Below are 13,240 nucleotides of genomic sequence, written 5' to 3' on the forward strand. Positions count from 1 at the left end.
TTAATGAGGCCTACTTTTATATAACAGAATAACTAATGCTATTTCATCTTTGGTTGTAGAGCACTGTAGTCTGTCCTGATATCTGAGTGAGGAGTGACACTAAAATAATTACATGGTAATTATTATTGTCATCCTGTATGTACTTCTGATACTAGCAAAAATTTAGCTTTCCAGTTATATTTTGATAGATCTTTGAGTACCAGGGACTTCTAGAAAAAAAAGAAGTAGAATGAGAATGCTTGAATCTTGAGCTAAGGTTCACAGAGTTTTTATGTCTCTTCTCCACAGATATTCCTAATATCAAATTGAAGTGCTAATGTAAATGGAATGAAAAGTGCAGCACTGCTTCACGTAACACAAGCACTTTCCAAATACAGAACAAATGTATGTGTGCTTAGTATTTTTAGCAACTTTACTATCTTTACTTCTCAGTAGGAAGAGAGAGAGATCTCTTCAGAATGTAGTTTACAAACCTCTTCTAATAACTTAGAATATTCTTACTTCTTTTCTCAATTCAGGGGTGTGTTTTAATTTTGCTTGTTGTCTTCACTTTGCAGATGAACAAGTTTAAGCTAACTTGTCTTGCTTTCTGACTTAAAACAATAAAAGAAATACAAAGAGCAAACTTAGATATATTACTGAAAGCAGGGAAACTATGTTTAAATTTTTCTTCTTTTAGTCAGTTATTTCTAGATCTAGGTCTTCTAAAACATTTCATGTATATTAAACAGTTCGAAATAGAATATTATTAGTATATGCAATGCAATCAGGATGGGTTTCTTTACGACCATGTTCCAGATAAGTATGATCACCTTCATACCTATTCCTTGTAGTCCAAGTCCTTGCTCTTCTTGTCCCAGGGTCCGCTTGACTCAGGATGCTAAGCAGTGTACCATGAAACTCACAAACACAGCTATGAAGTGGGAAGATCCTTTTGACTGTCCTACAGATGCATATTGGTAAGAAAATAATCCTTCTAGTGGCTAATATAATAGTCCTTACTAATTGTAAGTCTACAAGAAGAAAAAAAATCCAAGCAAAATAAACAATGAGCCAGAAAACAACAAAACCAAAATAGTGTTGCTGATTTAGCAACAGGTGTGTGCATGGCATTCAAGGTTTAGTAAATGCAGTGTGATTTTTCATATCCGTGCTCATTTGAACTTATGGCTGAGACAGTTCACGGAGCTTTTCAGAGAAACCCTGGGACTCTGTATTTTTAAAACAGCATAAAGCCTGAACGAAAAGTGTGTTCAAAAGGCATTTAAGTAACTTTCAGTTACTAAAATACATCTGTGTGTAACTGCATGGGTTCTTCAGCAGTTGAACCTTAGAATTTTTTTTCTGTGTTCATAGCACCATCCATTCACTGTAGACTAGCTAGACTTACAAATCCTCCGTAAGTGTTCCAAATATATCCCTGGCATCCTTCCCTGAGACTGGAATTTGTATTTAAGACTGATCTGTTTTATCCATTTGACAAGTCTCAATAATGTAATTTTAGTCTTGCATGAAGACACGGTCCACATGTAAATATAATCTCAATCCATTTTTCTTTTTGGGATACCCAAGATTATCGTTTGCAGAGTAACATTTGAAGCACTAGGTTGTTTTATGCTAAGCCAGTTTAGCTTATAAAATCATCGAATCCTTAGAACTGGAAGGGACCTTTAAGGGTTATCTAGTCCAACTCCCCTGCAATGAACATCCAACAGTAGATCAGGATCAAGTTGCCCAGAGCCTGATCTAGCTTCACCTTGAAAGTCTCCAAGGATGGGGCATCCACCACATCTTTGGAAACCTGTTTCAGTGCCTCAACATCCTCACTGTAAAAGATTTTTTTCCTTATGTCTAACCAAAATCTACCCTCTCCAGATTTCAACAGAACATAGGTGCTCTGTGTCTTGTAAAGGGTTTACAGTCTCCACATCTATTGCATCATTTCTGGTGGAGGACTGGCCTTGAAGACCAAAGTGGTTCCTCCATTCCTGTATTTCTATAGCACGACTTGTGGATGAGATTGCATCTAACTCTGTATTTTTTTTTTTTTTTTCACCCAAAGTAATAATCCAAAAAGCATTTCATGTTCTCTTGGAGAGCACTTGCTGTTTCCAAGGACAATGTCCAGTTTCAAATCTTGCTGGCATCTGTAGATTTGAATGTCAAACCATATTTTATCTTCCTCTCAACCTAGATAATTTCATAGCCATTATATTTTACGAATAATTAGTAACGTCATCTTTGCAGGTCTTTTTGGTTATTTTTTTCCACTTCATTCACACACTCTCGTACTGTTGTTCAAAATATTTTGAGTAACTTTTCTTGCTCTTAATGGTGACTGCAATTTATGTCTTGGTAATATTTCTTCAACTTTGTCTTCATGTGATCCAGCTGATCAAGACACATAAATGTATGTAGGAAAATTCTGAATTTCTATGTAATAATAAATCTTGTCAAATACTATTAAATAATTAACTACTACAATTTTGAAAGGGAAGTGTTCTCATGTACTGTTCATGTACTCATGAACAGTGCGCTCATTGTATTTTTGTTCATTTTAATGCCAGTCATATCATCATAGTAGAAGTAAAATGTAGAAGGTTTCTTCGTTGATCTCACTAGTACTTGAAAGGAATCATTATCTTAACTTCAAGAGCTGATACATATGGTACAGCTTTATGAAACGCCTGAGCTGTTATGTTCTCACTTTGCACACATTTTTCTCTACTGAGTGACTTTTAAAGAAGGAATTTCAAGGAGAAGATAGCATAGTTCAGCTAAGGCAGACCTGAAGTCTAAATGTTACCACAACAGACTGTTTAAAAACAGAAGTAGGAGAAGGGTTGCACAGAGAGACCTTCCAATTAGCAAGCTCTTTGGAATCTGTGACTGCTTGCATACAGAAGAGAAAGTATGTTTGTTCTTTTGTTGTTGTTTATTTGTTGTCTTTTAGCATGTCTTTACAATTAATGTTGGGAAAACTTAATTTGCAAACAAACAAACAAACAAATAAATAAATAAATAAAAAGGAGAAAGAAAAAACAACCATACCTAAGAAAACAAACTTAGAAGTACAGTTTACATTTTTTCACTTTTTCTTTTTTAGTAAGATTTGTTTTTCTTCTCTTGGTGCTGCATAGAGAAGCTAAACATGGGTTAGCATAAGAAGGTCTCAACTGGAAAACAAGCTGATACAGGGATGAGCAGCTCCATTGTAGGAATGAAGGAGGCCATGTCAACACAGTCACAAGACAACATAGTTTCTGTTTTGCATGTTTTATCACTGAAGAATTTTTTGCTGCTTCCAGTGAACAAGAAATTTAACAATCACTTGTAGTAAACTGTAAAAAATATATCATACTGAGAAAGTTTAAAGAATCAAAGCCTAGAAATGTAATTCAAAAGTGAAAGCGTCAGATTATGAAACTAGAAATTTCCCCTTTATATCCAGTCATGTAGGATACGAGAGCTTTTGAATTACATATTAGAATTTCTTGTTCTGCTGTGTGGAAACTCATGGTAATACGATTCATGTGAGCAGCAATACTGAACAGCATGGACTGTCAGACTCTCAATTCCAGATGACTTTGGAGCTATTTTTTCAGATAGAAACTATTCATAAAGGTGCCAAGTTTATGAATGCAACTGCTGAAAATCCCACCTTAAGGTAAAAGAGATGCTGCCCGACAAAGCGCTTCATTCAATACCAGCAAGTAAATGGTACCAAAAAGGAAGAGGGTATTGTCAGAAGATACATACTGCTTGCAAAGCAAAACTACAAAAAAATAGTCACTTTCAGTCAACTGAGATTATGCTTATAATGAATTGAATACAAGCGTCTTCTGCTAGATAAAAAGCACTGCAGCTACATAAAACAAAGGGCTAATCTGATGTGAACAGATTCTCTAAAACTGTATCACCGTTTTTAACTTTTGGATTAACAAGTCTGAACACGTAATTATTTTATACCAATTGCAGAAGTATGCATTTGCCTATGTCTCTGGTACTGAGAGCCCAAAACTGGCCCACTACTCCAGGTGTGGCCTCCCCAGTGCTGAGCAGAGGGGAAGGATCATCTCCCTTGACCTGCCAGCAATGCTTTGCCTAATGCAGTATCTTTTGCAGATAAAAAAAAAAACACTGCCGGCTCACGTTCAGTTTGGTGTCCGCCCAGAACCCCCGGTCCTTTCCTGCAGGCTGTTTTCTCCTCAATTGTGCTGTCAGTTATCAAATGTTTTAGCTCATCCTAAGCTGAAGTCTGTGGGAGGAGTCACTGCAGACACTGAGATTCCCTCCAAAAAGCAAAGACTTAAGATAAAAAGAGACGCAGAACAGCAGTTGCAATTTGCAAAGAACCATATTCCGCACACTGTGTGCAGCTCTGTACAACACCAGCCTAGACATGTTCTGGAGTGTGGAGCAATACACAAGAATTGCAATAAATTGCATCATTTTCCTAAAACTTTGCCAGTACTTCACTTTTATAGCAACTTGTATTAAGATGGCTACAATAGCATACGTGCAGAGGAAAGGTTCTGAGATTTGATGTGCAATTTTACACCAGAAGATAGTTCATTTGTCAGGCACTGTGTGCCTGGGGAAGAGTAGCAGCTGTTGCAACAAATCATAAAATAAGCTAAACAGACTCCCAGTTCTTGCTTGTGTGAATGATTTCAGGCAGTCTCTAAAAGAGGAGTGAAAAAGGCTTATCATTCTGTTTGCCAGAGCAAAAACAATTTAGTGGGGCTGGCATCATGAGACATGAAGCTTGTTTCTTTGTGATTTTTTTTCTCAGTGCTGAATTATCCTTTTCTTTTCCTTTTTTTTTTTTTTTTTCTCCTCCCCACAAATTCTGCAGTATATAAATTGTAAGGAAGGCTTTTTATGTAGTTAGTATTTTAAGTACTTAGCGGATGGTTTCTGGTGCCTCAAAATACATTCAGAAAGCAACATTTTCTCAGTGATGGCACCAATCTGGCTAACTTTGTTAGCAGGCCGGCTATTCCAAAGAAATCCTGTACAGTTTATTATCTCTAACATCCTTCATTCTCTGTACAAAGTATTTGAAATTTGGCATGAACACTTAAGTGTATAGGAGCATAACAAAGATGACAGTTACATAGTTCATTTGTATTTGCTGTTACAAAGAAAGTTGTTTGCAACTCTACCTATACAGATAGAGCCCTGTAAGAGGGCTGCTCCAAAAGTAATCTCTTCTATTTTATGTTGGCCTATGATGTCAGAGGCAGATGTTGGTGACATGGCAGTAGAGGCTGAACCTTCCTACCAATATTCAATTACACGTTGTTGCCATGCAACAGATGGCAGCAGAGCAGTCTGACAATATGGTGTCTGACATGGAAGTGCACATGGAGCAAAGGTGTGTCACTGAATTCTTCCATGTGAAAAAAAGGGCACCCACTGACATGCATTGATGTTTACTGGGCAATTGTGGAGACCAAACATTGGTTGTGAGCACAGTGAGGACTGGGTGGTGCATTTCAGCAGTGGTGACAGCAACAGAGGGTCACCTCTACTGGTACAGATATTTATAAGTTCACCAAACAGGTCCTTGTTCATCACTGGAAAAAATGTGTAGCTAATGGTGGTGACTGTTTTCAAAAATAGTACTCTGTAGTTCAGAATTTGCTCTCTCAAGTAATGTTGTTGTACGTGTTGTTGTTTCCACGGAAATAAATAGGAGGCATCACCTTCAGAGCCACCTATACATATGTATTCATTAGCAGCAAAATTCCAGGCTTTTTTAGGCCCTGACTTGGAAAATAAATGAAGGACAGTATGCATTTTGTTTGGGAGAAAAGTTTTTTATAGACTTAAATCCAAGCTGCATTTTACATGCAGTCTTATTTTACTATCGATTATTTTTATAGGACATACTTTGGCCTGTATGCTTGGAGATTTCAACTGGGTAAAACAGTAGAAAGAGTGACAGAACTGCAGAGCTAAAATTACAAGAGATAAAAAATGAAAATGAAAGAAATGAATGAAAGGAGGTAACAGAATATACGCTGCAAGGGCACATGCTGCCATGCCTCCTTTTCCTCTAAAGACATGAAGGGCATCCTGGGACCAGTGAAGATCTAAGGAAATTTTGACCACACTGAGCTATTGCATGTAGGGATCCAAGTGTTAAAAAACAGGGCATACCTCCCTGCCAGGAGTCTGACCTGCTCGTGGTACACAGCACAAAGGCAGCGGGAGGCCAGTGCTGCAGTTGGTCACACTAGTGCAAGGCCACAAGGCAGAGCAGAGATCGTAGCACGAGGAGTCAGCAGGGCGACATTCCCCTAGAACAGAATCACAGAACGGCCCGGGTTGGAAGGGACCTCAAGGATCACGAATCTCCAACGCCCCTGCCACCAGCAGGGCCACCAACCTCCCCATACTTAGACTGCTGCCCAGGGCCCCATCCAATCTGGCCTTGAACACCTCCAGGGACACGGCATCCACAGCCTCTAGGACAGCAAAGAAAAGCGCTCCCCTCCGTCCTCAGCAAACGTGAGGGATCTCCTCAGGTACCCGTAGCCCACACAGTCGCTCTCAACATCCCGCCCAGAAGAAGCAACACCCCTCCGTGCTGAAGACCGCCGCCAGCTGCTGAAGGCAGGTGCGGCACCCACCCGCCCCGCACTTCCCAGGGGCCGCTCGGGAGGCGGGGCGGCGCATGCGCTCGTCGCCGGGAGGGAGGTGGGGCCCGGCGGCTGCGCGGCCAGGGCGGCGGCGCCGAGCTGAAACTCCACGGGGGAAGCGGTAGCCGCTGGCCTCCGCCCCCTGTTGCGGGAGGAGGAAGCGACCGGTCGGGCAGCCGGCCCCGAGGCGTACGGTGCTGCCCGGAGCTCGGCGCGTCCGCCTGCGGGAGAGAGCGGCGGCAGTGGCCGGCGCTGTTTCTGGGCCGGAGAGGCGGTTGAGGGGAGCAGCGGGCGCGTTTCCGCATCCCGGCCCCGGCCCGAGTGGATGCGCAGCCCGCGGGGCGGCGGCGGCGTCAGCGGCCTCCCCATGGCCGAGCCCTGGCGGTGAAGGCAACGGGAGCCGCCTGTGTGCGCGCCGGGCCGGCGGGCTACGCAGCCACCAGGGGGCGGGCGGGGAGGGGATGAGCGCCGCAGCCGCCGCCTCTGCGGGAGCAGCCGTCGCCTCCTGCACCGGGGCAGAGGGCGGCTTCTTCTTCCTCTCCGGCGGCTCCGTTCTTGCGGGGGCTATGGGACCCGAGGAGGGCTCCGGAGGCGCGCTGGGAGCCGTGCCCGGAGCCCTGCCGCCGCCTTCGGGCTGCCGGGGTCGCTATCAACTGCTGCTCTCGGGGAAGGCCCTGGCCGACAGATACCGGAAGATTTACACGGCGGCGCTGAGCGACCGGGAGCTGGGCGGCCACCCGGGCAGGTAATGCGCTCCTCCCCACCACGGTGTTGTAGAGGCCCTTCCCTAGCTGTCTTCCCGCTCGTCGCCCCGTGCCATGCGGTCGTTGCTGCGGATAACGCGGCCTCGGGGTGGGGGGAGCGGCGATGCAGCCGTCGGGGTGCCGTCTCCGCCCTGTAGCTCGGCCCTGCCGCCCGCCCGCCGTCACGGCGCAGATGGCGCTGCCGCCCCCGAGGCCGGCGGAGCGCTCACCTGCGGCCGCCTCCCCTCCCCCTCCTGCGGGCCTGGAGCGGGAGCACGCCCAGATCGAAACGGAGCGCTACGTTCTCGCTCCTTCCTTCCTCGGGAGGCCCTTAGGGCAGGCCGCTGTCTCCTGCCTGTCCCCGTGTCCAAACGTGGAGCCCCGCCGGCACCGCCCGGCGGCTGGAGAAACCCTTTCCGCGGGGAGGCGGCTGCCCCCGCCCGCCTGTTGCTCCGCCGCGGCTCACCTGGGCCGTTAAACCGCAGCGCTGCGGGATGAGACGATGCGTGGCTGCTGGGGGGGGGGGAGGGGGGGGGGGGGGGGGGGGGGGAGAACCGGTTGCACCCGTTATGGCTCTGTACCGCTCCGCCCCCCCCCCCCCTGCTGCCTGGAGGAGCCCGGGCCGAGCCCTTTGTGTGAAGCTGAAGGGTGGTGGTTCCTTGGCATCCCTCCGTGTCCGGGTGCGCCCTATTGTTCCTCTCTGGAGGGTGTTGCGGTTGTGGATGGCACGAGAACGGGCGGTTCCTGCATGAGAATCCCTGTGCGGTGTCAGGCCGTTGTGTGGGTGGGCCTGATCGTAGGTGACACTCAGGTTGCTGTTGTAAGTTGGTAATGGCTGTGAGACACGAGGTTGGCATCTCTGCATGTGTTCTACTTTTTTTCTTCCTTTTTTTGATGTCTGAGCTGAGCAGCGGGGGTTATTCCCTAAGGGAGGGTGCATATAGGAGGGGAATGGTGTAAGAAACTAGAAGAACAATGTAACTTTCCCAGATTGCTTTTGACTGGCAATACTGAATCATGGGCTTACAAACGTTTATGTGTGACATCTTTGTAACTATTGAGCTCTCTTCAGAGTATCTGACAGGGAAACTACACTTCTTCACGCACGCATACATATGCGAGCGCGTCGTATTATATACACTGTGTATGCGTGTATAGTGTGTATATATCTGTAGTACATATAGATGTTCAGTATTGCCGTGCCTCTGAGTTTTCTTACCCTCATTCTCTCAGGTAAGCGTTCATTCTTTTTTCTTTCACATCTTCTTTTCCTCCTTTTGAGCACGTAATCCTGCAACCGCAAATAAGGATGCCTATTTCAAACTTTAATCAGGCATGTGATTGTTCTGTGGCATTCAGGTGTCTACCTGGATTCTTATCTTGACACATCTGTATTGCTTAAAGCTGTAGTAAAGCTGTAGTTTTGAATTTATTGTGTCCTCAATGGTTTCTGGTTTCATCATAATTACACTGGTGTTTTTTCAACATACTGTTGTAGAAAATACTGTCTTTAAGTGATTGTCAATTTCTGTGTTTCTTTTAATTGACATGCTTAATGTATTTACTTTTGACGCCAGGGTAGGGTAAGCTTGCTGAGTCTGTTTCTGATTAACAGGTTGTTGTGAGGCTGGCAATTAAAAGAAACAGTGACATTGAAAAGTTACTGTATACCTTCGGTTTTGAAGACCAGATTGTGGCTTGTTGTGGCTTCATTGTGTCTAGAGTAAATCCAAGACGCCTGTATCCTCTATATGGGGGAAACAGATTGTCTCAAGGTTGACGACTGCTAGCTACTTCCAGGGAATACAGCCAGGGTAATAGAACTTTTAAGAGGTTTAATGTTTTATTATTAGCTAGTGCCGATACCTCTTGATATTGACACCCAGTGTCTCTTGTGCTGGATGATGGCAGCCAATGTACTGCTCATAATCTCCACCCTTCTCCTGTATCAATGTCAAAACATTCCTGTTGAAGGTTTGAGAATTTCAGCTACTTGGTAGTATTAAAAACAAATTTCAAAAAAACTATTTAAAATTATTTTTTAAAGTTAAAATGATACAGATCTTCAACACTTGCTGAAGAAATACTGCAAAGCAATTTGTGCCTCTGTGTATTTACTACAGTAGATAATTGTAAGATAGGTAAAATGAAGACTCCTTATAAACCTTACTACCTTAACCTCCGATTAATCTATATGGAAAATCTAACCCTGTTAATCTGTCACTAAGAGTGTTTGTGGCTATAAAAATATATTGAAGTAGCTTAAGCTAAAATTGGCTTTTAGTCATTAATAACATCTGCCTGTGCTCTGAGAAGACTCTTAACTCTGAAGAGTGATAGTAGAACCTGCTTGCAATGTGTTGACATAATTTTTTTTTGTTTCAAATCTGCAAGATTGTGTTCTGCACTTAAAATAGTGTGATCAGTGCTTAATTGAGCACTTTTATTCCAACCCTGATTTAAATGCTTATGAACAAGTAGAAAACAGTATCAGAATGCCTGTGCGCAGACAGGGAAATTAGGCATTGTGAAGAATGTTTAAAAGCTGCGTATAAGATTAATTTCACATTTGCGAGGTGTTTGTGCTAGCTGTCATGTGAAAGCAGTGGATGTCACATGCTGGGCAGGATGGAGTGATTGGTTTTGAAACAGAGTTAGCAGTACTTTGTTTCCTCGTGTAGTGGTGGCAGTAGTGTTACAAACACTTCTTAATCTCCAGAGGAGATAGTTTGGTTGCTATGCTTGTTGGCCCCACCATGTCAATATTATTTATATAGTCTCTTGCAGTAACAGATTAGAGACTTGTGCTGGGTTAAAATTAACTTGACAAAAATGGTTTGTTGTAATGCAGACTAATTCCGCAATCTGACTCACCTTGTGATCGTACCCAAGTGTGTGACAGCATGAGGGGAAGGGCTGCACAGTCTCTGTATGGAGAGGTGGAAGGAGAGAAGCAGTTTCTCTTATCACCTGTGCCAGGCTAACAGTTTTATGAAACGTAAAAGGAAGATGAATCTAATCCTGTAATTTAACATCATCTTCAGTCAGATGGCTTGACAAGTGCATTTCCTGCTGATGTTCAAGATTAGTCTGGAAGATAGATGCATTGAGTGTGCTCAGTTAGTAGTTCCTGCTTTGTGGCTACTGGAGTATATGAAAATGATTGTCAGTGGCATTATGGCTGTATGGTCATGGAGGTCTCTAAAGCTGTAGTAGGAAGTATGAGCCTCTTTAGAGGACAAGTGAAAACTTTGTCATCATAACATTAACTCATACTGGCTTATGAGTGAATGAAACTGTCTGCTCTCTGTTACTAAGAATAATAGAAGTCATTAACTGCTTTCTCTCCTGAAACTTTGTATGTGCAAAATAGAGTACTTCAAAAACTATTTTTGATTTTCTTGTTTCGCTGTCTTAAATCGTATCACTTAGAAGTCAATCCTAAGAAGCATTTCCATCTAACTGATTTGTTGCTATTATCTCTTGTACATCTCAGTCTTCCTTAAACTGTCAGTCCCTTCCCTTTTACTTGTTTATTGTCAGAAGTATCAGGTAGGTTTATTGTGTTCTTTGAAACCTTTTCTCAAATACAGTTTAAAATAAATTTGTTATGGCTCCTGTGCCGCCCATCTTGTAGTGAAGATTTTTACTGTATGATTTAGATTGAGGTTTTTAATATTACAGTGATAATATATTCTGAAATAGTAATAGTTCCCTACTCATTTCTGAATGTTTCCTATCTTTTTTACAGCTTATCAATTAGTCTTTACTGAAAATATTTTTTTCATATTGAAAAAACATAAACTCTGCAGCTATATAGGTAACATCATGCAGATCCAAGAATCATTGCTGAATAGGTTCTTGAATTCCATATGTATTTTAAGTTACTTGTGAGGGCTGTCTGGATTTCTGTAGTAATACTAGGTATCGGAGATGCAGCAGTGTTTACTGAATAACAATCAAAATTTAACATTCTCTTTATGGTCTGTACTAATGGGATTCATAGGATGGCTTGGATTGGAAGGGACCTGAAGGATCATGAATATCCAACCCCACTGCCACAAGCAGAGCTGCCAATCTCCACATTTAGTACTAGACCAGAATGCCCATCCAACCTGGCCTTGAACACCTCCAGGTGTGGGGCATTCACAACCTCTCTGGGCATCCTGTTTCAGCACCTCAGTTGTTATAGTAAAGAACCTCCTTCCTGATATCCAACCTAAATTTTCCCTTCTTCAACTTAAAACCATTTCCCCTTCATCTTGCTGAGCTCCCGAGATTCTTAATTTTTAATTTTTTTTCCCCACTTGAAACATCCTGTCAATTAGTTTAAAGACATTAAGAGTCTAAAAATATGGCTTTTTTTCTAGGTTACTTTTTTTTTTTTTGTCCATTACTACTTTGCCAGGGTTGCTTCTCTTAAATTAATTCCTTGACAGGAGGGGAAAAAAAAAAGCTTGTATTTGTATTCGGGAGGAAACAAACAAAAACAAACAACACACACACACAAAAAAAAAAAAACACCAAAAACAAACCCAAACAACAAATGTGATGTTGTGAAATAGCTTGCTGTGATACCAAGGCAAATGTCAGTGATGACTGAAATATAACGTTTCTGCTATTGACCAGAAATGAGATGGCTATTCTTTCAGCCATTTTGAATGAAGAAGAGGCAGTCATCTTTTGTTTTATGATGAACTGGATGATTAAGAAATTTTTGGAGGTTGGCCAGCTAATCTGTTTTTACAAGGCTAAATTAGGCATCCTTTGGAGCAAGTTTATCTGTCACTATTGCTTTGTTAAGGTCTTTCACAGTTAAGTGAAATTCTTAAATTTTCCCTTATGCCCTTTCTTATGCTCAGTAATGCAATGCTTATTTGACTGGGGCATGTTTTAAATATATGTTTTAAAATTTTTTTGGTGAAATGCTACTGAAACACTTCACCTTTCTACTGTCAAGTTGATAATGAACGTGTAAAAGCATAGAAATAGTGGTTATTATATTTGGATGTATGAAATTCATGTTCATTTGGTAGTTGGTACACCAGAAAGCCTACTTTTCTTGATCTATTTGCTTGAGACTTGATGCCTATTTTTTGTTGGTTTTTTTTCCTGCTTTTAAACAAAACTTTAATTGCAAAAATCTTCGAAGCATTCATGTGATTGAAAAAGTAAGATTAATATATGTAGAGACTAATAAAAATATTATAGTGGTCTTTATTCTGAAGAATTATGTGCTCTTTGTTCCTGTAACAAAGATTTGCTTCCCTTTTCTTTGATTCCTGTGTTTTGTAAATATAATTTCACTGTCTTTGTGGATACTGGGACTAGCAGACTTGAAACTGCTTGAGGAGCTGATCAGCACAGTTCCTGGTAATTCTACTTTTGAAGGCATTGAGGTCTATCAGTGTTGGTCACTTCTTAAGTACCATCTCTTCAGGGCATGGAAGCAGGCAGGTCCTAAATATTGCAAGTCAAGCAGACAAGGCAGAAGGTCAGCTTGACTGAGCAGGGATTTTCTAGAGCTTAGGCAAGAAATTAAAGTGCATGATGACTAGAAGTGAGTTTGAGCAATATGGGACAATAACAGAGATGCTGTTGGACACTGAAGGAAGATAATTAGAATTGAAGATCAGTACTGTGGGAGAAAACAAAAAGGGCTTTTTGAAATATGTTAACAGCAAAAGGAGGAGCAGTGAGAACATTAGTCTGTTGATTGTTGAGGATGGACGTCTAACAAATTGGGTTGCAAGCAAAGCAGAGATGTTTAATACCTTCTTCACCTCTGTCTTCAACTTTTATAATGAGCCCTTGGGATCCCCAGAGCCCCGAGTTAGAGAACTGTAA

At 42.3% G+C, this 13,240-nt stretch overlaps 1 protein-coding gene across 7 annotated transcripts in view; it reads left to right on the plus strand.

Moving 5' to 3' along the window:
* The first annotated feature begins 7,111 nt into the window (after nt 1–7,111).
* MYCBP2 (MYC binding protein 2) overlaps nt 7,112–13,240 on the plus strand; it is a 212,535-nt gene continuing 206,406 nt past the window's right edge. For all 7 annotated transcript variants that reach the window (XM_042839182.1, XM_042839183.1, XM_042839184.1 and 4 more), the window contains exon 1: nt 7,112–7,395. In XM_042839182.1, coding sequence (XP_042695116.1) covers nt 7,112–7,395 — 284 coding nt within the window. The remainder of the gene's footprint in view (nt 7,396–13,240) is intronic.

The sequence above is a fragment of the Centrocercus urophasianus genome, unplaced genomic scaffold, assembly GCF_019232065.1.
Source record: "Centrocercus urophasianus isolate 14NV4802_14NV808 unplaced genomic scaffold, USGS_Curo_1.0 seq_9, whole genome shotgun sequence".
In the NCBI taxonomy this organism is placed as follows: domain Eukaryota; kingdom Metazoa; phylum Chordata; class Aves; order Galliformes; family Phasianidae; genus Centrocercus; species Centrocercus urophasianus.